Raw genomic sequence first — 25,254 nt, 5'->3', positions numbered from 1 at the left:
GTGGCAACCACATGCTAACCCTAGGTGTCCATTCCCCTACCCCCTCGCCGCCGCCGCAGCTCTAGGATCTCTTCACCCTTACATGTGTGCCATCGGCGGCGGCCCATGCCTAGAGGTCGTCGTCGCCGCCGGTACTCGATGATTTTCTCTTACTCTCGTCCATACCTAGAGGTCGTCGTCGCCGCCGATACTCAATGATTTTCTCTTACTCTCGTCTATCTGTTGTTGTTGCCGTTCATCATAATTGTGCCTGGAGAAGCTGCCACTATTTTTCTTTATTTTTTTCCTTCATTTTGATCTTTCTTCACTTTTGCTATGATCTTTTCCTTCGCATAAATCTGTCCATCATACCTGCGAGTAAAGTCGTCGCTGCCACTATGCTATGATCTTTCCCATAACTATCTTTTGCTCTTACCTATGTGTCAATGCAGTCGCTCATCATAGTAATGCTAGAAGTCGCCGTTGCTACTTTACGATCTTCCATTTTACTCTTTCTATTTGCGACTTGTTCATTCCTCATAGTTAAGCTAGAATCCACCTCTTTTGTTCCTATATATGTGTCGATGTGGTTACCCACATAGAAGACGCCAGTGCTATTTGTGATCTTCCATTTCACTCTTTCCTATATATAGATGCAGTCGTCCGTCATAGTTACGCTAGAAGCCATTGTTGCTACTATGTAACCTTACCATTCTTTCTTGCATATGTGCACGTATCTCCCCCACCCCCATCATATACCATAGATCTGTAGTTACCATGGGCTACCAGAGTCACTTTTTAAGTCTATGATCGTTAATATTGTTGTAGAGGCTTCAATAGAGAGAAAGAACACTTGTAGATGAAAGTTCTCAGGTATTCTCAAGAAAACAATCTCTATACTTTCTTGCTCGAGGTAAAAGGTATTTACTTTCAACGCGGATTTGATAGGTTCGATGATGATAAGCATAACAAAGGAAATGGTCTTTGCAGAGGCCTCATCAAGGGGAGGGGCATCTATCCTTCTTATCAAAATCGTTAGATATGGTAAGCAAATCCTCAATTAATTTCCTCTTTTTTCTTTTGGTAGAAAAAAATTCCAATTGTCTCAACATGATTTATATAGGTTGGATATGCTACAATGCTGATTTACTGTTGTTTTTTGCCTTTTTTGTTGTCTTTGCTATTCTTCTTTTATGAGCTATATATAAATCTATGGTAAATCTAATCTAAATCTTATCATTGAATAGAAATACCTATAATGTTTACGTTGGCTACGCAACTTCGAGCATTCAAACATTCCCAATTACCATCGCCTCCCTAAACAGCAATGGTAATTGGGGATGTTCGGTTGCTCGAGGTTGCGCAGCATGCTGTGCCTTGACCGTCAAACGACCCCATTAATAATAGCAAAAGTGGACTTGTATATGAGGTTTGGTTTGCGGATAGAGTATGGTGAGGGCATTTTACAAAATAATGCATTGTAAATCTAAACCATTTCTGAGATTCTTATCGAATACCAGTAATAATGGTTTTTATCTCTGATTGTATTTTTTTATTAAATGATTTCCATCTGAGTGGCTTATAGAAGTTTGGTGCTTTGAAAGACAGTGGTAATGACGATGGTAATGTCAGGAGCAGACTTATTGCTCTGATGTACTTCCTCCGTTTTATAATGTAAGTCATTCTAGCATTTTCCACATTCATATTGATGTTAATAAATCTAGATAGATATATATGTCTAAATTCTTTAACATCAATATGAATGTGGGAAATGCTAGAATGACTTTCATTGTGAAACAGAGGGAGTATGAGGTTTGGCTCGGGGCTAGGGTATCACAAATGCGTTTTCTCAACAAATTCAGAATAGATATACTATTTGGGTGATATTCATGACTATGAAGTGAGACTTGGAGACCATTATACAGGCTAGGGCTGAATTTATGATTTTTCAACTTGAAAAGATTTATGATTTTCTTACTAGAGAATTTAGATTTGCGTTATTAAATGCATCGTAAATCAAAATCAGTATCTACATCTTACATCTTAGTAGTCATTTATTGGATTCTAATCAAATTTCAATACTCTTGGTTTATCTTTGATTTTGTATATCTTTTTATTAAATGTTTTTCTTCAAGTTTCGTGGTTACCAAAAAGTTCGGTTTTCAGTGGCAACCACCTCATAGAACACCTAACTCGTGGCAACCACGAAGTTAGAAAACATTTAATAAAAATAAGATATACAAGAAAAAAAAATAAAAAACCAAGAATTGGTATTTAATATGAGTACAATAAATGGCCCCTATATAATAACCTAAATCTAAATATTCTAAAGTTAGAAATCATTAATTCATTTATTTAATATACCCTACATCTAAATCTTCCAAAGTTAGAAGTAATAAATTCGCCCAACCCTATATATTGGCCTCTAACCTCACTTCATAGTCATCAGTCATCACTTCTTCCCAAGTAAAACCCCAAGAAGCGGCTATTACTTCTCTCCCCTGTTCTTCTTCCTCCACATTCCCATTTCCTAAAAAAAAAATCCCCAAATCTCCACATGATTCCTCCGTAATTCGGCGCGCCCTCTCATGGCGTCCCTCGCCGAATTCCCCCTCCCGGTGATCTCTCCGACTTGCTGGAGCTATCGGTAGCGGGAGGAATCAATCAATCAATCCCCCACGCTGGGTGGTTCTTGAGCAAGAACGGCTCGTCGCCGTGCCGATCGATCACGTCGGCCGCCGGGGAAATCCTCTGGGGATTTGTGGGTGGTTTTGGGCTAAAGATTCCGTTTCTTTCGAGCCCTTTTGGTCTCGGGTGGATCCGCTTAGCTTTGGTTCTTTTGCTGGTTGGGGGGCATGGCGGCGGAGTCGTCGGCTGCTGCTGCTGCGGGCGGGGGCGAGAGGAGGGGCCCGATGGATCTGAACCTGTATCTCGGCCTCCCTCCGCTGCCGCCGCCTCCGGGAAGGCTGGATGTCGCCGCCGATTACCCGTCGCTGCTGCTGAACTCCGCCGCCACGGTGGCGAACGAGCAAAGGGGCTCGGTGGTGGTGGCGGCACCGCCTCCGGCGGCGGCGGCGTACTCGCCGTCGAACGCGCTGTCAGCGCCGGAGCAGGTGCTGGTAGATCCTGTTGCAGCGTGGCTTGTTGATCCCGGTGAGCAGCAGCCGGTGCCGCCGCTCGAGACGCCATCGTACATGGCCAGGGCCTCGTCGACGCTGCCACAGATTTTTGCTTGTGCAGCGTTGGAAATGCTTGTGCAGACCGGTGGAGCAATCCCACCTACTGGTCTTATAAGGGGAGCAGAGATTGCTGCTGCAAGCCGCCCTATGACGCCGGAGAATCGGCTGCGGAGGTTGATCCAGGTGAGCGATCAACACGGCGTCGGGAATGGGAGGGCGGGGACTGGGCCAGTGAGCCGCAGCCGACGGGCGAATAGCCCGGAAGCCGATAATCTGGCGCGGGCCATCCAGAGGTCTCATAATTCTCTTGAGGCATCAAGGAGGCAGATGCTTGATGGTGATGGCAGTGATGCCACCAAGAAGGATGACGGTTGCGGATGCAACGGCAGCTTCGAATGCAATATCTGCTTTGAATCAGCTAAAGATCCTGTGGTTACCCCTTGTGGCCACCTCTTCTGCTGGCCTTGCATATACCAGTGGCTTCATGGACATTCAGAGCACTCTGATTGCCCTGTCTGCAAGGGCGAGGTGCTCGAAGTAAACGTCACACCGATTTATGGAAGAGGAGGTGGCGAGGAGAACTCCTCCAGAAATGATATCCAAATCCCTCCCAGGCCGAGTGCGCAGAGGACCGAGAGCTTGAGGCAGCAGCTGCAAAGGCCAGACACAAGAGGAGGCATTGCAAACATGGTGAGGCGGTTGATGCAAAACCAAGATATAGTGGTAGGCCAGGCGGCTTCATCTGCACCCCGGCCAAGGGGTAGGGGTCGAAGGCAGGCAAGACAAGATGCGCCTTCTGCACCAGCAACACAGCAGCAGGTGGTCAATGCTGATGCTGGGAGTGGCAATCAGGCTCCTTTGCCACCTCCTGATGCTAATGGTGCTGCACCGGCTGCTGCTGTCGCTCCCCAACAGTCATCATCTGTGGAGCAAGCGTCGACTTCTAGCACCGTGGGTGTTATAGCGGGAGGGCCAGCACAAGGTAGGAGGTCAAGAGTTTCTGAATCCACCCCTGCAAGGAGGACAAGGAGGAGGCATCAGTAGGTAACTTAGAGTTGTTACTGTAATAGAACATATACACCATGTTTCCTTGTAACCTTGATCATATTTAGGCTCATCCCAAAATTATGTAGAATTGTGGATGAAATCTTTTCTTTTATTTACCTTGTATCCACCATTTTACCTTAGGCAAAGGAATAAAGATTTCGATTTCAATATATATGGATGGATCTCTTTGTCGCTGTGTATTCCAGGATAATATTTTCTGACATGATATCTGTTTCTGATAATGAGTTTCAGATATTCTGGTTGCACCATGTACCTTTATGCTATTGTGATTCCTGGTACTGAAACTCACAAAACTTGTGGAGCCAAGTCATGTGTATCCTTTTATTCAGCTAGATTTGTACTGTTGAGATCGAAGATAGGAACCAATGCATTATGCTTTTCAATTTAAATTTGACACTATGACTATTACAAGTTAACTAGAGTTCAGAAAATCACTGGTACTCAGAGTCAGGTACAAGTCTCTTCCTTTGTTTTCCTCTGATTGCAGCTCCATTTTGAATGAGAGCAAAACTTGCAGTATTCAGGTGGTCAAGTTTGTGTCAGCATGTTATTGTTAACCATTTTAAGATGTATTTTTATGTCTATTTTGCAGTGACATTCCATAAATGAATACTGTAGCATACAAGATCATGTTATGTTGAGGCCTGACAGATTATAGACTCCTTGATCTGAACCTCTCATGGGGCATAATCAGTTCCTGTGTGTCATGAACTAACATTTTGTTGCAAATGTAAAAGCTATCAAAAACATATAAACCAATTGTATACTTGTCAATAATCATTTACATTTCAGGTACATCTGAACATTTGTTTTGGCAAAAAAAAAACATATATATTCCCCATGGCTCCATAATAATATTGTTTGCGAATTACTCTTTGAAGGTCACCTTGTCAATGTACCAGCCTCTGCAACAGGATGCACATTGATTATGCCCGGACAGGATGCAAATGAAATTACTTGACGAAATCAGTCTCTGCTAATAATCTATCCACTGACTCGATACCATATGGAACATATGGCCACTGTTTATTGTAACTTCTTTGCATGGATTCTTTTTGTACAAGAACAATGTCAGATTGGTGCTATGCAACTAGCTACAACATACATGTCTCGGTATCAGGCATTTATCTTAAAATTATTGCTCCAGAGTCAGATGCTCAGAGCACAAGCTGCTTGGGTTAGACTTGCATGCTGCTAGATTTGCTGCCATTCAAATGGAGGTTGGTACTCCTTGTGTATCCAGCATTTGGGCAGCGTAGCACTGTTTCCTTAAGCTTTATAATGGTTATCTTGCCTTCCTTTATATCTCGTTCCGTCATTTGCACATTAAAAACACCAGGTCGATGTGTGTTTCAGGGGGCCGAGGTGTGAAGATGGTTGAAGTAGCACAATGAAACCTGCAACATGTTGTGTAACCACTAAGCAGTGGTCATTGTAATATCCTGACTACCTTTGTTTGCTTGGAAGTGTTTGTCCTCCATCTGATGCAATTTTTCCTTTGCACTATTCCCCTACTTTGAAAATGCAGTGTACATCACCTGCAATGTTTAGGTGTGGGGGTTTGTGGGGAAGAAAATGTTAGATTACAACATCTGGTTCTTAGGATTCAGCTGACCTAGTTTAGCATCTTATATGCTTCTTACATAGTAGAAAAACAGGTTTCAAATATTCGAATAATTAATGTTTTTACCTTGGGCAACAACATATTTCAGATATTCGAATAATTAATGTTTTTACCTTGTGCTAGATGTTCAGGATAACAAAGGTAGCTGCGAGGCCTGCACTTCAGCAATGATTTGTGCTCATCTTCAGACACTGATCATGCACCATGAATACCAGCGATACCATCAGTATGACAATTGGAATATTGAATGATTATGTGCCAAAATGTTCACATGTTACCACCGGTTGTTGTATGGCTCAGTTCAGTATATATCATTTCAAACTCCTTCACAGCTACAATAGCTAGTTTGTGTACAGGTTCATTATGTCTTGAACTGCTCTATCAATCCCAGTAGGCTGTATGTTTCAGCATCTGGCATCGCTCCTCTCAAAATCATCGCTCTTAACAAATCTGGCTCATAAACTTTTGCCTTTACATGAGCTTTAAGAAGGGTATTATACACAAATGAATTCCTACAGTACTTTGATTCATTCAGTTCGTCAAAAACTCTCTTTGCATTTACCAAGTCGCCATTTTCTGCAAAGCTTTCAAGTATCATATGAGTTGTCTCCAACCATGGTGTTGAACTTTTCACCTTCTTGGTGACAACTTCTTTCTTTGCTATATCCATCGTCTTCAGAGCTTCTTTAACAATACCTGCTTTCAAGCAGCCTAACGTCAAGTGGCGGTATGTGATAGCATTCGGCTGACAACCATTTGCTCTCATTTCTTTAAACACAGCCGATGCTTTATCCACAAGACCATGCCTACAATATACTGATAAAATGGAATTGAACTGTTCTGTCAGCTTCGGCTTTCTTGTTGATTCAAACTTTCCCCATATCTCTTCTGCCTGATCGATGGAGCCAACCTTTCCAAATGCTTCAATTGCTAGTATAAAGCTTTTGGGTCGAATATGAGGGAGACCTTGCATAAGATCCCATGTCATCTTTAGCTCCTTTGCCTTCCCATGGTATCCGTACAAGATAAGCAGAATTTCCAATGTAGACCAATTAGTTCCCGTCATAGAATTCTCAATTGCTTCTACATATGTATGGGAAACAGTATACAACCTTGCTACAGCATGTGCAATTGCTAGAATGCCATAGGTGATCTCGTTTGGCTCGACTTTTGCTCTCTTCATATCATTGAAAACCCTCGCCACACCATCGATGTTGTGTTCATTGGCCTTTATCTTCAGTAGGATGTTGTAGGTTGACGTGTGAGGGGTCACACGATCGCCTTTCATCTGAGCGAGGATCTTGGAAATAGTTTTCTGACGCCCTGGAGAAGAATGGAGGATGATCAACCGGTTGTATACATATGGTGAAATCGGCAACGACAGTTCCCTCATCTTCCTCTTGTAACCATATGCAAGCTTAATCAAGCCCAAATCCAAACAAGCCATAACAAGGTTGTTGTACAGCAGCTCATTCTGGTATTCTTGAGGTATGCGAAGGAAGAGGCTTTCAGCTTCAGAAATGCCATGAACTTTAGCTGTGAACTCCAGGAGATATGAGTAATCTAGCTCACTAAGCTTGTAGGGCCTCTCTCTCATGATCCATTCCATGACCTGTGGCAATAAAAAAACAGGAGATGCACTTTCACTTCCTGAACAGCGAAGCCATGGTAAAAGAAAAACTTTAGAATCTACAAGTAATCAACATCCATTCATCGTGTTATATTAAATGAAGAGAAGCTTGATTTCACCATGATTAGGTAAGCAATAATCCAATCAAAAAGTACAAACAGAACATATTACCAGTCAATTACTCGATGTCAATTTCGTTCATCTCTAAATCTTTATACAGACAAGCACAAAATATGCAACAAGAATGTAGGTTTATCTATCTATCACCTTCATTCAGAATAACACAGATCACAAATCTCTCTAAAAAAACAGATCACAATTGACACAGATGAAATGCAGCTTCGATAGTTGATGCCAATCTCAAGCAAAGCACAGATTGCGGAGACAACGGCGGCGAAGATAAATCTTTGATGGGATATATCTCAGTTCTCGGCCTAACTCACATCAATCACGAAGCGAGCCGCTCATATGGGAGATTTCATTGGATCCGAGCCAAGAACGGGGACTGCGACAAGAGGTGGAAGAGACGAGAGAGAGACCTGGAGGGCGGCGCGGTGGAGGCGGCGGCGGCGGAGGCGGTTGACGGCGTGGAAGACGTGCCCGCGGTGCACGGCGCGGCCGTCGCCCATCCACCCCCGGATGGCGGCGCACACCGACGCCGACCGCTCCACCCGCTGCGCCAGCGACCCCTCCCGCTCCGCCTCGTCTGCCGCAGGACGGGGAGGAGGAGGAGGGAGAGCTATACGGGCGCCTCCTGAGCTCGCAAAGAAGGTTGCAACGGCGACCGCGACCGCGGCGGAGGGGATCGGCGGCCGCCGCCGGCGGAGCAGCGCGCGCAGCATGGTTTGGTTGCGGTGCGGCAATTCGTCGAGCAGCTGCCGTTGTTCTGGTGCGCGTCGGCTCGCCCAGCGCGCTCTGTAGCCGTCGGATCGGGAATCAACGCGCCGAATGGCGTCCTACCATTGAAGTCGTCAGATCTTGTTGGGCTTGCTGTTTTGTGCGTCGGAATAAGTTCACTGAAGGTCCCTCAACTTAACAGCGAGATTTTTTAAGGTGCCTTAACCACAAAACCAGAAATCTTCACCACTAAACTATACAAAACCGTCTAATTTAGGTCCCAAGGCAGTATAGATGCATGTTTTGCTGACGTGGCATCCTAGTCAGCAAAAATAATAAAATAAATATGTGGGGCCCACATGTTATTGAGAGAAAATGATGTGGGCCCACATCCATTTTTTTCTTTTATTTTCTCTTCTCTTCTCAACTTCTCACGCGCAGGCGGGCATATGCGTGTGTGCGGCCGACGGCGGAGCGGGCCTGGCGGTCGCGCGCTGCGGGGAGAGATGCAGCAGTCGCCGTGGCGGCGAGGGGCCGGAGCGGCGGCGGCGGAGAGCAGAGTCGGCAGCGGGCTAGCGCGGCTGCGAAGCAGGCAGGACGGGCGGCGGCGGGCGAGCGTGGCTGCGAGTGCCGGCGGTGGACATGCAGGCAGGCGAAGCGGTGGAGAGCGGAGCAGGCGGCGGGCGGCGATGGGGGAGCGCGGCTACCAGCGGCGACGGTGGGCGAGCAGGCAGGCGGAGCGACGGAGAGCTGAGCCTGCAGCGGCAACCCGACGCCGTCCGACCACATCGTGAACGCGTTCCGCTGCTTCGAGCAGCAGGCGCCGCTGGGCGCGGTGACGGTGAGCCCGTACGTGGTGGTGTCGCTGTACAGCAGCATGCACCACGACGTGTGCCTCCTGATGGACAGCTGCAAGGCCAACCTCATCCCGCTCCCCTTCCACAGGACGGCGCCCGGAGCACGGCCAACAACGCCATCCGCGCCATCAACCGGTCGGTGATGCAGTACGCACTGTGCTCGGTGGGCATCCTGATCGACCACGGCCTGGCGGCGGGGTCGGCGTGCGCGACGGCGTCGAACAGCACGCTGCAGCGGGTGGCGTTGTACTTCTTGGGCGGCGCCGATGACCGGGAGACAGCCGCCCGTCCTGCCTACTTCGCAGCCGTGCTCGCCCTCCACCGACTCCGCCATCGGCCGCACACCCGCATTTGCCCGCCCACCTGTGAGAAGTTGAGAAGAGAAGAGAAAAATAAAAAGAAAAAATAGATGCGGGGCTCACATAATTTTCTCTCACTGACATGTGGGCCCCCCACATTATTTATTTTATTAATTTTGCTGACTAGGATGCCACGTCAGCAAAACTAGGCATTTATACTGACTTGGGACCTAAATTAGACGGTTTTGTATAGTTTAGGGGTGAAGATTTCTGGTTTTGTGGTTAAGGGACCTCAAAGAATCTTGCTGTTAAGTTGAGGGACCTCCCGTGAACTTACTCCTTTGTGCGTCCTTGGCACTGATCTTTCTCTACTTGTGTGGACTTGTGACCTTGTTCGGCCGGCCTTGTGGTGCTTGGCTGGGCCTGTTGTTTGTGTTGGGCCTTGGCTCGTTTGGCTCGCGAGCTGGCTCGTTATAGCTAACGAGATAAAATCCTGGCTCGACTTGTTAACAAATCCAAACGAACCGAACCATGCACGAGTCGAGTGAGCTAAGGAGTGATGAGCTTTTCGTCCAGCCCTATCTCATTGTGAATGATTTGATAAGCTTCTTGATGCAATTATTGGCTATTGTTCCCTAATTATTTATTTGCAAATCAGTGATCACAAATCCTGCATGTTTATAAGGAGATGTCGAATCTATATTATATCGGCAAGTTAGCATTCCAGGTTGAACATTTAAATGGCTTACAAAATATAAGCACCTAGCAAATGAGCTGAATATTTGATTGAATTTTATCAACATTGAGTACGTAAATATCACCATATCTCACATGCGACCGTACCTTAAACTACAAAAACGGGGACAGGAATGAAGGACATAAGCTCTTCTTTTCCCGCTTAGAACAGAAGAATATCTCCTAAAAAACTTAAAAGATGCCCTTATTTTGATCCATTGCATAGCACAGAAAAGGTTTTCTGAGAATCGTCGATTGCTTGCATCTTCTTCCTCCAATAATCATCGCTCCAAATGCTTCAGCAAACAATGATTCAGAAGCAAATGTGTAATGCTGCCGCAAACAAGGCTTTTCGAATACTGACACCTGCATGGTGAATAAACAGGAGATAAGGGAACATGAAAGCTATGGGCAAAAGCTGAGCTTCCAGTTCTTACCAATTCAGGATTCAACATCTATTGTAATGTACTGTCATAAAATCCATTCCTGCGATCCAGAACCAGAAGCTGGATACGAGCACATTAGTTGACAGAAACAACATGCCAGTGCGGTAATCTGTTCCTGTCTTCCGGATGTCTGATGACCCTTATCTTACCTGTACCCTGTTATAATTTGACTGAGGTTGCGGTCAACAGGGACAGTTGGGCCAAGTATGATCTTTTTTTCATTATTGATGCTATTTTTCCTGGTAATGGCAAGTATGATCTTTTGGCCAAGTTAAATGTAGAGACTGATGTCGCAGTTACAACTTGCAAACTTTGCAGGAAATAACTTCTTGAAATTATTCCTGAAAAACATAAAGGCATCATAACGATGAAAACCTCAAGGAGATTCTATTTCACCACCTATATTTTTTTTTTGCATAATTTATTTCACTATCATATTCCATGAACACATGTTTTGTAATAGAATTCTTGTGAGAAGGAGAAAAGCCATCAGAAAACAGGTGATTACATTTAGTGTGGATTTGAAATGAAAAAATTCCATCCTAATTACAATATGCAGTAACAATCAGTGTTATATGCGTTTGAAGCTCATGAATTTATCAACTTAACAAAGCTATTTTCCTACTTGCCCAAAAGCAACTATTAAAGATATTCATCAGCATTTCAAAAGAACGTTTCTATGTGCATGGAAAATTAGCATCAATTATGGAAGGCGCACACATTACATAGCTAACAGAAAGATTTACGTGTTGAACAAAGGGTGATGATAACAAACCAATTACGGAATTCCTGATCAATGCTCAAAGTTTCGGGGGAACCTTGTATAAATTTGTTAAGCTGCCCAAACAAGAGACAGCAGACTCCAGCATTCTCTGCAACTATAAGAAGTTAGAAAGATGGAGATGGAGAGATGGAGATGGAAAACTATGGAAACTTTAGCTACCCACCTTGTCAAATTTTACTAGTCAAGCTTTGAATATTTGAATGTTTTTTTGACGCAAGGAATATTTGAATGTTGATTTATGAACTGAATGAATTAATCGAAATCAGTGAAATCAAGAGAATGGACTTAAGAAGCCTGAACCCAACTACTCCCAGGCATTTTGTTTAAGCCTCTTTCTGCCATTATCTTTCTTAGCCTCTTAACTTTCTCCCATTTGTTTGCTTCTGAATATATGTTACCCAAAAGAATATAATATCCACTCTCTCCTGGCTCAAGTTCAAAGCACTTGGAAGCAACAATTTCCCCAAGCTCAACATTGTTGTGCAACCTGCAAGCAAGAAGTAGAGCACCCCAAATGCTAGCATCTGGCTTCATTGGCATCTGCATGATCAGTTGATATGCTTCATCCAATTTTCCACTACGTCCAAGAAGATCTACCATGATGGTGTAGTGTTCCATTGAAGGGCTAATCTTATATTTTTCTGTCATGGAAGCAAAGCAAGCACGGGCTTCTTCCATTAGCCCGGCATTACTATAAGCAGACAACAACCCCACAAAGGTCACTGCATTGGGACTAATCTTTGCATCGGACATCTCCTTGAACAAACTAACAGCTTCATTGAACTTGCCATTCATCCCACAGCCCACGATAATCGCACTGTAAGACACCACATCTCGCATCCCCAAACCTCTGAACAGATCAAAAGCTCTGTCGATCCGCCCACTCTTGGTATGCAAATCCACCAGAGCGGTGCGCAAATGATCATCCAGCTCAATCCCCACAGACCCCATGAAACTCTCAGCCCACAAGCCAAACCTCAAGTCTCCAAGCTGCGAGCAAGCCGAGATGACTGACGAGAAGGTCTTCTCATTGGGCATCACCCACACATGAGGCTTCAACATACGATTGAAAACAGCAAGAGCCTCCCTTGCACAGCCATTCTTTGCGTAGCAGGCGATCATCGCGTTCCACGCGTAAAGATCTTTCTTGTTCTCCATCCGCTCGAATAATTCGCCGGCAGCGTGAACATCGCCGGAGTTGGCGTAGCCGGATATCATCGTGATCCACGAGACGTTGCTCCTCACGGGCATTTGCTCGAACAGCTCCCTCGCCTGGGCCAGGTCGCCCTGGGCGATGTAGCCGCACATGACCGCGTTCCAGGAGGCGGCGTTCCTCTCGGGCATTTTGTCGAAGAGCTCGATGGCCGCGTCTAGGTGGCCGGCCTTGGCGAGGCCGGCGACCATGGAGTTCCAGGACACGACGTCCCGCACGGGCATCCGGTCGAACAGCGCGCGCGCCGCGGCGAGGTCCCCGGAACGGAGCAGGGAGGCGAGGAGCGAGTTTCGTGAGACGAGGAAGGAGTGCGCCCCCGCCCGCCCCCGCGGCGGCCGGGGCGGCGTTTCGTCGAGCAGGCTGTGCGCGCGGGAGGGATCGGGGAGGCGCGCGTAGAGGTGGGCGAGCGCCGCGCGCGGGTAGGGGTGGGCGAGGAGGCCGAGGCGTAGGAGGTGCGCGTGGATCGAGGCCGCGGCCGCGGCGAGGAGCGGGTGCGCGGCGGGGAGGAGGAGGCGGGAGACGGACTTGAGAACGGCGGCGAGCGCGAAGGGGCAGGGGCGGCGGCCCGAGCGGAGGGACGAGAGGTAGAGCGCGACGGCGCGGCGTGGGCGGCCTTGGTCCGCGGCGGCGCGGATGGCCAGCGTCCACGTCGAGTTGACGTCTCCGGCGGCGGCGGGCATGGGAGCGTCGGTGATGGTGGCAAACTAGCAATCCGTCGAACAGTTGGTGACTGAATTTGAACTCAAGGACTGACAATTTCGCAGCTCTTTTTTGTTTGATAGGAACAATTTCAGCTCTTCATACTAGTGGATAAGGCTGTGTTTAGATTCAAAGTTTGGATCTCCTTTTTTATCACATCAATCTGTCATAAACACACAACATTTCAGTCACATCATCTTCAATTTTAACTAAAATTTAAACTTTGCGCTGAACTAAACACAACCTAAGTAACATTTTTCAAAAGCTTCTCAAATAAATGTAAACTAGGAATACAAAAGTCCCAATTTAACTGTGCTGTTAGAAAACAAATTCTGGTCACTTGAAGAGATTACAGTTGGGACTATCTTAAAAACTACCGCAAGTATTTTTTATGGAAAACTTTCAAATATAAATATAGTATAATTGTAATATAATTACACCTTAACTATACTACAACCAATTAACCTTATTATGACTTATTTCCTCCTTCCCTAATGGTTTGACGCCGTTGACTTTTTTAAACATGTTTGACCGTTCGTCTTATTCAAAAACTTTTGTGAAATATGTAAAATTATATGTATACATAAAAGTATATTTAACAATGAATCAGATGATAGGAAAAGAATTAATAATTACTTAAATTTTTTTAATAAGGCAAAGAGTCAAATATGTTTAAAAAAGTCAACAGCGTCAAACATTTAGGGATGCAGGAAGTATATAGCTTGTTTATGCCTGATTAGTTAACAATCATCTTTGTCTGTACGGCAGTTTTTATTTTACTTTTGCTAAAAAAAATTCTCCTGCTCTCTAAACACTCCTGACTCTTTCAAAAAAAAAAAAAACGGGGGTGGGTTGGGTGGGGAAGACTACTGCCATTCATTGTTGCAACTGTTCTCTCCTCTTCACAATCTTTCTGCGATTGTACAAGGCTTGAATGGATGCTACGGCTGTTGCCGAGTGAAAGTACATAAGTTGTATTATCTGAAGAAACGCACAGATTTTTGCATGAATTCAGTTGGTTCAGATCAGTCGAAAATATTGTTCAATAATCTCTCTAAGAAAAAGAAGTTGCCGGCATCCGACCATTTCAATTTCAGCGATGAGTCACAATCCAAAAGCTGAAGACCAGAAATGCACGTCCAGGTCCTATGCGTTCCTGAATTCTAATACAACGCACGTCCACATGGACCACATGCAAATAAATTCCTCGCAAAATACTGGATACCTGAACAGGTGAGCAATAGATAATAGAAACAGGAGCACAAAACATTGGAACAGCATGAGTCCAAAGTTCCATCGCCAAATCAAATGATTTCAAGGCCTACAAGGTTAGCAAACATCTATAGGACATGAGCCGAAGAATTGGTTGAATCAGTCGCATTAGGCCAAACAAATACCACCATCCAACATGCCAACCATATTTTACACTAGGAATACCTTCCTACCCCGCAAAAAAGGGCAGGAACAAAAGAACATTCTCTAAGGTACCAACCACCACTAGCTCAGAGCTAGAAAAGCTTTACAAAGGAGGGAAAGATGGCAGCCATCTCCGGCACACACTGCGGCAGCCGCCAGGTGAGGTCAAGATTTTCTGGGGGTGGGAAAAAAGAACCAAAAACTAATTTAGACATGTCATCATCATCATCAATCAACACCTGTGCTGCTGCCACAGGCAAAAGGAGATGCTGTGGACTTGATACATTTCACCTCATCCCACAAATCTAAACTGTTTCTTCTTTCTCCCTATCTCCTACGATCCTACCATTCTTTGGGTCTAACGAATGTCGGCACTGCTGGCCAAGTCACTAGAGGGATGGTCAGACTTCTGGTTTGTTAGCTGCTGCCGGAGCCGCTGATATTGTGGGGTGGGTTCCATTGTCTTGAGGAGGCGCCACTCCCCACTTTGGGTCTGAGTCCAACGGCTCCACCACATGAACAGCACCATCGCTCATGCCGACCGCAATCTGGTTAGGCTCCAAGGGATGCGCAGCGACAACCATGGGGTAAACACTTCCACCACTGTTGGAAAAGATGCAAAAATGGGCATCAACAATAACATGATGGTCGCCAGGACTAAGATTACCATACCCAACAGAAACACAAAGCAGTGTAGGCATGTAGGGGACTATACATACCTAGACATGGAAGGTGGTATGTATGCAGAAGGTGCTATCCTGCATCGCAGCCTAAGAGACTCTGCTTCGAAGACTCCAATTGCACCATCACAAAATCCGGCGTAGATGAGGAGACCATCACATGAGTATATTGCACTTGAAATTGGAGCAGGGAGTGCTTCTCTTGGGGACCACTGCATGATCAAGCAATGAGGTCAAATTCAACTATCATAATACAATGATTGATTGAATGGATCACAAATGTTTATCACACTAGCACGATGTAATATAATACATGCATATATTAAATTACGGTAATCTGAGAACTAACCGAGCGCAAGCACTCTAGCTTTGCATCATAGATCGCCAACTGGCTCTCATGAACCACCAAAATATGTGTTTGGTCATTGTGAAACTGCACCCTTGTATCACCAACTAAAGCACCAGAACGATTTGCTGGAGATTGGATATATCTTGATTTCTTCTTTTCCCAACCATCAATGCTCCAAGCACATAGCTGCAAAATTCCATTCCAATGACCATTGATTCAGAAACAAATATATAGTCCACTTGCCACCGCGATCAGAATCTTTTTTTTTTAACAAAACAGGCTAAAGGATGGCTAGACATGGGACTAACAAGAGCATGGAGGATGAAGTATGCACACAAAGTGACATTTAATTCTGCACAATATATAGGAAAATTCATACCTGAGCATCAGCACCTGAAGATACAAGCATATTCATTGACTGCGAAAATGCCAGCCCAGTGATCTTTTTTGAATGTCCCTTAAGCTTGCTTTTAACCTATGCCATATGGTTAAGACAGAAGGAATCAATTATCACTGAAACAAGTTCTCAGCTGTTTAAATTTTAATCTTCAGTTAGTTGAAGGTCACTGAGCATTTCTATTGCACATAAGGTTTATAAGTAAAAAAAAAAATACATATATCTAAAACGTCATCTACAAAATCTCACAAGATCTGATTCATCTGGTAAGAGGAAATGAGAAACATTATTTGACTAGTTTAATCACTTGCGGTGAGAACCATTAAGAGAATATCACTCACCTCGTCAACACGGACATTATAAATTTGAATGGTAGAGTCCTCCATTCCAATAGCAATGATATTATTGTCTTGAGGGTGGAATGCAAGGAAAGTTGCAGCAGGTGGAGGTGCCATGAAAGTAGTCATGACCTGTGAAAAAATTCAAAAATTTTAACGTCACAACTATAGAATAACACATATTTTTATGGAAAGTAACTCATGACCTATGCTCTAGGGTAATAACAATTGATTGTGCTACACACCGAAGAGATCATATACCTTGAATGTCATCATGTTGAACAATGAGACTTTGCCACCGGATGCAGACATCACATAGGAATCATTTTTGGACAGAGCAATGCAGGCAGTTGCTTCTTCGGGGTTGCCATCACTAGTGTCATTTGCCATAAGAATCCCATTTGCTGGTTGCCACATTTGAGGAGTGAAAGATGCAGTGGACTACAATATATGCATATATTTAGAAACCAAGCAAACAGAATAGCAGATGAAATCCAAATAAGAACAGATGAAATCCAAATAAGAACAACTCTCCACTCTAACCTTGCCATTAGGATTCCTATCAGTGCGTTGCCATTTCCACAGCTTATGAACAGCATTAGAGCCAAGAGCCAAAAGCGCAACCCCATTATTTGTATACAGCAGACGCACAACCTGTGCAACAAAAAAAAATTACAGTGCTTATCAGAAATTTCATATTGCTCAGAACTGAACAGCCTGTTCTATCACTGAAAAAAGATCCTATCAAATGTTGACAAAAAAAGGTCAAAACTTGACATTTGTGCAACAATTGCATGTAAACACCAACAGATACTGCGGTCTTCCAGACATTAAACAGAAAGACAAGCTCATATGTTTAAGGTAATCAGGTTATTATTGCATGATCAATATTTATAACTCAACAGACTTGATAGCAACCAAGCACACATTGTTCAACATACTTTGCTTGAAGTTGCTGATGTATCCGGCATACGCAGTGCTCGGAGATGTCCTGAGTCACCAATGTCTGCCAACTTCCAGGTTTTAACCTTTTCAGATTCATCTGTAATTCTTGGCTTAACATCTGGGGTTCTGCTAACATCCATGGGCGCCTGGTATTTGTTTGATGCATTTAGCAACAGAACAGGTTGAAGTATTGAACAGTGAGCAGACAACAAAATAGATTCTGCAAACTCACCAGGCCACTCATTGACACTGTGGGCAATGCCCGATCAGGTCTCTCCGAATTCACTGCCATAGGACTAGACACATTGGAAACAGAACCAAGGGTGTTGACAATTGGGGGCTACAATAAGAACAAAAATGAGGTTATAGTCAACATTATCAGCCAGCACTGAAAATAACACAAGGCAGCTTGATTGAAACTAACTAAAGTCTAAACAGTTGCCCAGAACACCGTGCTGCATCTTACAAACGAATAGATACTAGTGGTTTTGAAGCTTCAGAAAACAGGAAACAGCCATAGGCCCAAACCAGTTTTCAGATGACGGAACCAAAAAAAAAGATATATCAGAAAACAAGGTTATAATAGAGAACAGAAACAATGTTATCTTTTTTTCCGAATACGCGAATCAATGTTATCTTTATACCCTAATGACACTAGGATTTAAGGGAACATTAAAAAAATGGTAAGTATATGCATCAATACCTTGGTATTAATTTGTTGAGGTGGCCCTCGAGAGCCCTCATATGCTCTGCTCTCTAGCATCCTTAGCAAACGCTGTCCATCAGTGTTGGCTAATATTTTTATTCCATTTTCATTTGCTGTAACAGCAAGCAATGAACCTTCTCTGTTGAATCTCAAGCGTGGGCTCGCCTGCAAAATTATTAGCATGAGGTTAAGCACAAAACCTTAAGTGTAGATGATTCCGACAACATGATACTAGGAGAAACTATACTAACAGGCAGTCCACCGTCACAATCTGTTGTTGTAAGTATGTTGGTGTTATCCATATCCCAGAATTTAACAACGAATTCATCTCCAGCAGCCAAGAAGCGGTTTCTTGTTGTATCAAACTGGACAACACCCAGTGAGCGCTTCCTGAAACCATTGTATGTCCTCTTAATAGCTCCCTCAGTCTCATTCCACTCAACCAAGTGTGAATCACCATCTTTGCTAGTACCACATGAGAAGAGCCTGCAGGGAAAATTTACAATCAAACAACTCGCACAGATACAAAGTGTGAAATGGAGTGACAAAACAAATTGCAACTAGAGAAGCTACGATAAAATGTATATCCTTCACCCTGCAACATATTCTCATTTTAATTTGTTCCTGCCTGACAACTATACTATTTATTCAATATATTCACTTAATTTGTGAAGGTTTAGAAACTATATTATTGTCTTGAACAATTAGCAGCTGATATTCATTTGCAGTGTCTCATCACCTTGTTCCATCAGCACTGTAAGCCATGGTAGTACACCAATGTCCAGGAGCATCATAGTCAACCCTTGAGCCCAAACAGTCATATAACCATGCCTTAATTTTCCCATCGATGGCAGTAGAGAATATAAACTGCAAAGAAAACGAATGTTAAAGAAATGCATTGGATATAACAGATAATAGTAGAAAAGATAATACATAGTCTACCTTTGCATATGTCAAAATCAAAGCAAATCAACATGCAATACTAATGCTAACCAAGAATGCAATAAGCATATTTATCATGAAAATGGCAATGAAATGCACTAACCAGAAAGATTAGATCCACAACGCATTGCAAATTAAAACGGCAGAAGCATATCCTAAGAAAGTAAATTGAAGTATTCCTGAAATACCTGAATTGACTCCTTGTAGTGAGGGCAAACAGAATATACTGGAGCTTCGTGACCTTCAAATGTGTACTGCTTTTGTCCTGTCTGAGCATCCCATACCTGCCAAAATCAAATGTGCATCCATGGTTCATTTTTTCAAGAGGATAAAGCAATGTATCATATGAATATGGTGTTCATTTCTTTTTCTCAAGAAAGGGTGAAGCAGTGTATCATATCAACGACCTCACCTTAATTAGTTTATCATCACCACAAGTAATAATTGAGAGGGTCTTGTTGGGGTGAGAGAAGGCAATATCATTAACCCCACCAATGTGGGCATCAATCTGTGCCATTTGCAAGAGTTAGAAACCTTTCAGGAAGTGTTTCGATGAGCAGCATTGAACAAAATCCCATCCCACTAATCCAAACATGCAAAAGGCATTCATATTTATTCTTAAGAAGCATCCATGTATGGATATACCTCTGCTTGCTGCCGCAATTCTCCATTGAGCACGAATGCATACGTCTGAACAATATGCTTTGAAAAAGCAACACCTGAGAATCAAATCAAACTTATTGAAACAATATTGCAGACGGGGGTAATTCAATCTCTCCACCCGAGGAAACATTAAAACAAAACACTACAAGTCAGAGCAATGCACAAATGTTGCATTTATCTAAGATGGCATGCCAAAATGTGAATGATACCACAATGAACAGATCTTCTGACCTAAAATACTTCCATCAGGACTCCACAGGCATCTATTGACAGATATTGCAGCATCTTTCATCAGTGCAGCCTGGACATGGTAAGACAGATTGAGCATTAGAATACATCACAAGAAGAAAACGGCATACTGCTAGTAGAAGAACAAAAGAAGGTAATTAGTGCACAAAAATAGATCAAGAATATCATGCAAGTCACCTGCAAAGGCAAGGTGCAAGAACTAATATCCCAAACTTTGAATGTCTTGTGAGCTATCCTTTCTCGTGAGCCAACTTCCCATATCCCAATGTCACCAACATTTGTTCCAACTGTGTTACACGAGAAGTCAAGAACACAGTAAATATAGTGGACAGAACATGGACAAAGAGTTTTAAAAGAAAACGAACAGATGTGTTTCCAGTATGTACCTAGAAGGATGGTTTGTTGAACAGGATGGAAATCCAGGCTCATAACATTTGAACCCTGGTTAAGGTTGCGAACAACTTGTTTTGGAAGGTCATCTTGAGTATAAATGTTGGCAGGGTGGCTTGCACCAGAGAAGGACACCTAGCATAGTTTTCAATGCATCGTAATTTATTTAGCATGCAAATCTGCAGACAATAGTGAAGAGGATAAACACAATAAATGCAAAATCATTAGATACCTCATCTGGTTGGCCTACACGCATTCTTTTCATCAGATGTTCAGAATCCGCAGATTGATAATCAATGGCAGGAGCACTTGTTGGAGTCCTTGGATGTTTTAGAAATGCCGCTGCAAAGGAGATATATAATCCAAGCAAACAGTCAAACTCAATGCTACCAGTGACAGCAACCAGTTAGCTGAATTACTTTAGGTTTATCTCACCTGTGTTTGGAGGTTGAACAAGACCAGGTGGTCCTTGTGCGACTGCAGCATGTGGCAAAGAGGGGTTCGCATTTGTCATCCAACCCGCAATTGCATTTGGAGATGGTGACACCACAGGTTGAAATGGCTGCAAGAATCAAGATTGAAACTTGAGTAACAGATGAGTGTAAAATAAAATGCACTATTTACTGGTAGTAATCTAATCCTTACCGCATGAGCACCCATTGGAGGAAATGCAGCTGACTTAGGGATTGGTCCAACAAGAGGCCCATTAGCAGGGGGAGGAGCTCTTGCTCCATTGGTAGGAGCGGCACAAGAATGATCGGTAAACAGTGTCTTGATGTCAGGGTTTGGTCTGGGATTCTTGCATAGCTGATGTTGCCAGTTAAGACTACAAGACATAAGAAAGAAACGCACCCCAATTAGCATCATGCTTTTACAAGAAACTGAAGGAAGATAATTCATAGAGAAAACCTAACAGGTCTACATTACGGAACAGCAAAACACAAAGTAGTTGATGATGAAAAATATCAAATAGGAGATCCACATGAGCATCAATAGTTAGAAAAGAACACTGAAAAAACATAATTTATTACTATACTATTTAACCTCAGCATATTTGGCGTATTCCATTAGAGCATGCTAATTGGGAGAGATAAATGTATGTAGGCAAACATCACTCATAATTTCCGAACATATTGGTTGGAGCATGCCCATTCATTACTGGACAATCAAGAACTATAAATGTCACCTAAAAGCTGTTAGATGCTTAAAAAGCCGTGTAGTTTCCATATATAAACAACACACGCCTCTTCCTTACGTATTCATCGTTGCCAAGCAAAGATGGTATTGTGACCAGACAGAAAACTAAACCACCTATATCATTTCGGTGACAAATTCTTTTCCAAACACAAAAGCATATATACACGAATATATGTGCCACTGAAACCTTAAGCTGGCATTATGCGAATTTAATGCGGCTCACGGAGCATTTCCTATTTGAATATTAACATTGTTGTTCATGCAGATCACATCCCTGAGAAAACAAAAAAGACAGAATTTAAAAACATGCCAAAACTTAAATCAACCAAACACCTTTGATTGATTAATGTGCGGAGTCTTGAAACTTTAAATGGTGGGAAATTCAGCTTGTCCCGAAACAGTGGGTTTGCCTCAATAAGCTTCTTGAGCTCCATGAGCATGATATTCCGAGCTGACTTTGTGTCCCCATACTTGGACAGCTGCTCATTTTGCCTGTTCAAGTGTTCATCATTAATACACTATCACATTTATCTTACTCCAATGCACTGGGCATTTTACTCAATCAAAATGCTATAAACTAATCATCACCAACATACCTAAAATTCTCCAACGTCAGCAGCTGTGTTATCTCCTTGAACAGCTCCTCATTGAATGAGGCAAACACCTTGAGATCCTTCACGAGTATCTCCACCGCCTTGGCTCGATCATGCCTGCAACCAAAAAACAAAATCCAACTCAGCACAATTTCACGTTGCCATCAGCCAACCACCATTACAAGCTTCCAATGAATTACCTGTCAAGGGCTTCGAGGTACTTCTGCTTCCGGATCTCGAAGAATATTTTCATGGAGTAGCGGTTGTCCTCCACCTTGGTGAACCCGCTGAGGTACTTCTCCACCTCGTCCCACTCCCCTCCCTGCACCAGGTCTTCAAAGTGCTTCATGTTGAAGTAGAAGGCCGACTCCTGCTCCAACCTAAACCGACCGAAATAACCCCAAAAACGAATGGGAAACAATCAAAAACCATATTCACCAACAAAATGGCTCAAAATCCCTCACTCCAATCAACCGAAAAACACGCTTACTTGTGCACCGTCTCCTTGAACTTCTCCTCATCGAGGAACTGCAGGATGAGGAAAACCAGCTCCCTGCTAAGCGACGACATGGCTCCGCCGATCCCAGCCTGCGCCTCCAGCTCTCAAAGCCGAACTAAAAACCCCGCTTCCGCGGCAGATCCCCCTCCCAAATCCCCTCAAAAACCACCTCAAACGGGCGCACCAAACCACCCCCCTCACCAACTCAAACCTCCACAAAAAAAACAGCAGCAACCCCAAAAAAAATTAATAAACCCAGAGCTCAAGCCGAAACCGACGGCGGCAGAAAGCTCACGACGACCCTCCCGCCCCCGTCGCCACGCCCATGCCCCGGATCTCCTCCGTCTCCGGCGGCCCGACCACCGATCTGACGCCTCCCGGCCGGCCGAATCCGACCAGCCAGAGAGACACCTCGCGTCTCCCCCCTCCTCCCGCCTCCGGCTAGGGTTCCGCCGCCGCCTTCGTTTGCTCCCTTCCTTCCTCTCCTCTCCACCTAGCCGCCGCGTTCGCCTTCTCCTCCTCTTATCTCTCTTCTCTTCTCTCTCCTCCTCCTCCTCTCACTTTCTCTCTCCGAAACTCCTCTCGCTTTTATTTTCCTCTTTGCTTTTGGTTTTTTTGGACCCGATTATATAGCACCCTCGTCTCGTCTCCACTTTTATAGCCACCCAGACAGCTACCCCCGCGATACGGTTCCACCCTCGTGACCCCACTCGATTTACGGAACTGCCACTGACGCGCCCACTGACCGTAGGGGCAGAACCGTAATTCCGCCCGCGGGGCAGAAGCGGAAGTGGGGGTGGGACCAGGGGTGTTTCCGTAATTCCGTCCGATGGTTGAGGCATCTGGGCGCGGTGGTCGCGGGCCCCACGTGAGACGTGGGGCTCGCAGGGGTAGTACGGTAATTTCATCCGCGTCCCCGGGGGTGTAGCCACTGTAAGTTTTTTGTTGCCGCCACGTCATCCTTCCTCGTACCCATTAACTTCCCTTTCTCGCAAATCTTTTTTTTTTCCTCCATCTCTCCCTCGCGCATCGCCGGTTTCGAATTTTGAACGGTTCAGGAAAGCGGTAGGCGCACCCGATACAAGTTACCCCCGGCTTTTTTTGGGCCGTGTACTTGGGCCCTTCCATGATGAGAGTCGTGGAAGCCGGAAAGGGTCCGTTTTCGCGTCACGGTTTTCCCGACGTCCACGTAAACGTAGCGGAGAAGTTGTATTTGCGTTTGCTTTTTTCTTTTTTTGCGGATGCGCTGTTTTTGTCGGGTTTTCCTCTTTCGATATGCTTAGGAGATTGCTGACTCTAAATATAGTATGTCCAAAATTTTAATGGCGTGTGTTTCTTTTGGTCTAACAAATAAAGATCCGTTTCTCGTGTCCTTTAGAAATCAAGTTGACCTGCTTCAGTTCATGCTTTACTTATGTGGATGTGCTACTTTTGTCCTTTTATACTCTCGACGTGTCTAGGAAGTAGCTAGCTCTAAATGTAGCATGTCTAGAAACTTGTTCATTATAGCACGCGTTTATTATGGTCTAATAATAAAGATCCTTCGCTTGAGTGTTAAGTCGTCTAGATTAGTAAAGGTGACACGTGTCTACATATAAACGTGTAGAGTTAGTTGTATCTATAAATCTTGTATAAGTGTCGCCACTAGCATAGCTTACTCCTTCTGTGTTATCGATTGATGTACTTACCAAGAAGATGTAAAAATGTACTGATACTTATTGTAATCAAATCATGATAGTACATATCTCTCTCCCTTCACTTTTGATCAATATACGCATAAGCAAGAAAAGATGTTCCAAATTGATCAGCGCATAATGCCAATGGACGCTTCGGCTCTTCTTGGGTGGGACACTTATGACGCTTCAATTTGCATGTAGATGTTAAACCCCCTGGCATACAAGAGGTCACGCCGGCTCATGTGAGGCTGAGATTGATCGGTTGGAATTAAATTGTTGCTTCTTTCTTCTTGTTGCGCATGCAGACCCGCTTCTTTTCTGACTTGTTCTATGCAGCATAGTTGTCCCTTGGTCTCGCTGCCACGAACTTATGCGATGATAAAAAAATGAACGGAAGGAGTACTATACTAATTGTCTTATTTTGCAAGGGCTACTGTGATTGTTTTTATTTGAGTACATGTTGGGCAATAGAATATGGTTTATATTATTGCAATAAAATATATTTTCGACATACTCATCAAAACCATATAAATATCCATGTAAACACGTCCTTATAAAGAATATTTGAATTTCTTTTTGTTAAGAAAAGATCGCTGAGAGTTTTAATTTTAAGAAGGAAAAAAGGCAACGGGTCTGGGAGGCTCCGGGGTACGCGTAGCAGAGCAAGGCCGGGTCCAAATTTATTTTCAGATTTTTCCAGAGCTGTCGCTTTCCCGCTGCGTTGTGTAGTGCGCGAGTAGCTGTCGAGCCTTTAACACGATACTATAAGCGGACTCGCTTATCGCACCCACCGATATAAGCTGATCTGCTTATCTGACAACTGGCCATCAACCCACCCACCCATCCATGCACGCATCCGCGGTT

General features: G+C 44.1%; 4 protein-coding genes across 8 annotated transcripts; 1 reads left to right on the top strand and 3 right to left on the bottom strand.

The window, feature by feature from the left end:
• Window positions 1-2,423: 2,423 nt before the first annotated feature.
• Window positions 2,424-4,375, top strand: LOC4344731 (uncharacterized). The gene has a single exon (XM_015795193.3). The coding sequence runs from the start codon at window positions 2,835-2,837 to the stop codon at window positions 4,200-4,202; it is 1,368 nt and encodes a 455-aa protein (XP_015650679.1). The 5' UTR covers window positions 2,424-2,834; the 3' UTR covers window positions 4,203-4,375.
• A 589-nt stretch (window positions 4,376-4,964) lies between these two features.
• LOC4344730 (pentatricopeptide repeat-containing protein At1g07590, mitochondrial) lies at window positions 4,965-8,368 on the bottom strand. The gene is made up of 3 exons (XM_015795192.3): window positions 8,020-8,368; window positions 5,964-7,462; window positions 4,965-5,764 (listed from the first exon to the last, which is right to left on the bottom strand). The coding sequence occupies exons 1-2, from the start codon at window positions 8,320-8,322 to the stop codon at window positions 6,212-6,214; spliced, it is 1,554 nt and encodes a 517-aa protein (XP_015650678.1). The 5' UTR covers window positions 8,323-8,368; the 3' UTR covers window positions 4,965-5,764; window positions 5,964-6,211.
• Window positions 8,369-10,214: 1,846 nt separating this feature from the next.
• Window positions 10,215-13,395, bottom strand: LOC4344729 (pentatricopeptide repeat-containing protein At4g22760). 5 transcript variants are annotated; one of them, XM_015793172.3, is made up of 4 exons: window positions 11,602-13,395; window positions 11,430-11,532; window positions 10,646-10,995; window positions 10,215-10,574 (listed from the first exon to the last, which is right to left on the bottom strand). In XM_015793172.3, exon 1 carries the CDS (start codon window positions 13,329-13,331, stop codon window positions 11,724-11,726), a length of 1,608 nt encoding a protein of 535 aa, XP_015648658.1. In that variant the 5' UTR covers window positions 13,332-13,395; the 3' UTR covers window positions 10,215-10,574; window positions 10,646-10,995; window positions 11,430-11,532; window positions 11,602-11,723. The 5 variants fall into 5 exon arrangements, with proteins under 5 accessions (XP_015648658.1, XP_015648656.1, XP_015648657.1 ...); XM_015793170.3 differs by having other exon boundaries at window positions 11,430-11,526; XM_015793171.3 differs by having other exon boundaries at window positions 10,646-11,532.
• A 1,317-nt stretch (window positions 13,396-14,712) lies between these two features.
• On the bottom strand, window positions 14,713-23,343 carry LOC4344728 (protein TOPLESS-RELATED PROTEIN 2-like). Its single transcript, XM_026027327.2, is given in 26 exon segments — window positions 14,713-15,181; window positions 15,183-15,369; window positions 15,486-15,658; window positions 15,796-15,981; window positions 16,175-16,270; window positions 16,534-16,662; window positions 16,792-16,971; window positions 17,074-17,184; window positions 17,472-17,621; window positions 17,708-17,815; window positions 18,179-18,346; window positions 18,433-18,667; window positions 18,921-19,048; window positions 19,312-19,407; window positions 19,536-19,631; window positions 19,769-19,842; window positions 20,018-20,087; window positions 20,213-20,322; window positions 20,422-20,560; window positions 20,658-20,767; window positions 20,861-20,987; window positions 21,071-21,251; window positions 21,956-22,114; window positions 22,219-22,332; window positions 22,416-22,595; window positions 22,706-23,343. Coding segments are annotated over 26 exon segments (3,444 nt in total). The 5' UTR covers window positions 22,786-23,343; the 3' UTR covers window positions 14,713-15,124.
• Window positions 23,344-25,254: the final 1,911 nt, after the last annotated feature.

This window comes from Oryza sativa, chromosome 8 (assembly GCF_034140825.1).
Source record: "Oryza sativa Japonica Group chromosome 8, ASM3414082v1".
Classification (NCBI taxonomy): domain Eukaryota; kingdom Viridiplantae; phylum Streptophyta; class Magnoliopsida; order Poales; family Poaceae; genus Oryza; species Oryza sativa.
This window is presented reverse-complemented; position numbering and strand designations above follow the sequence as displayed.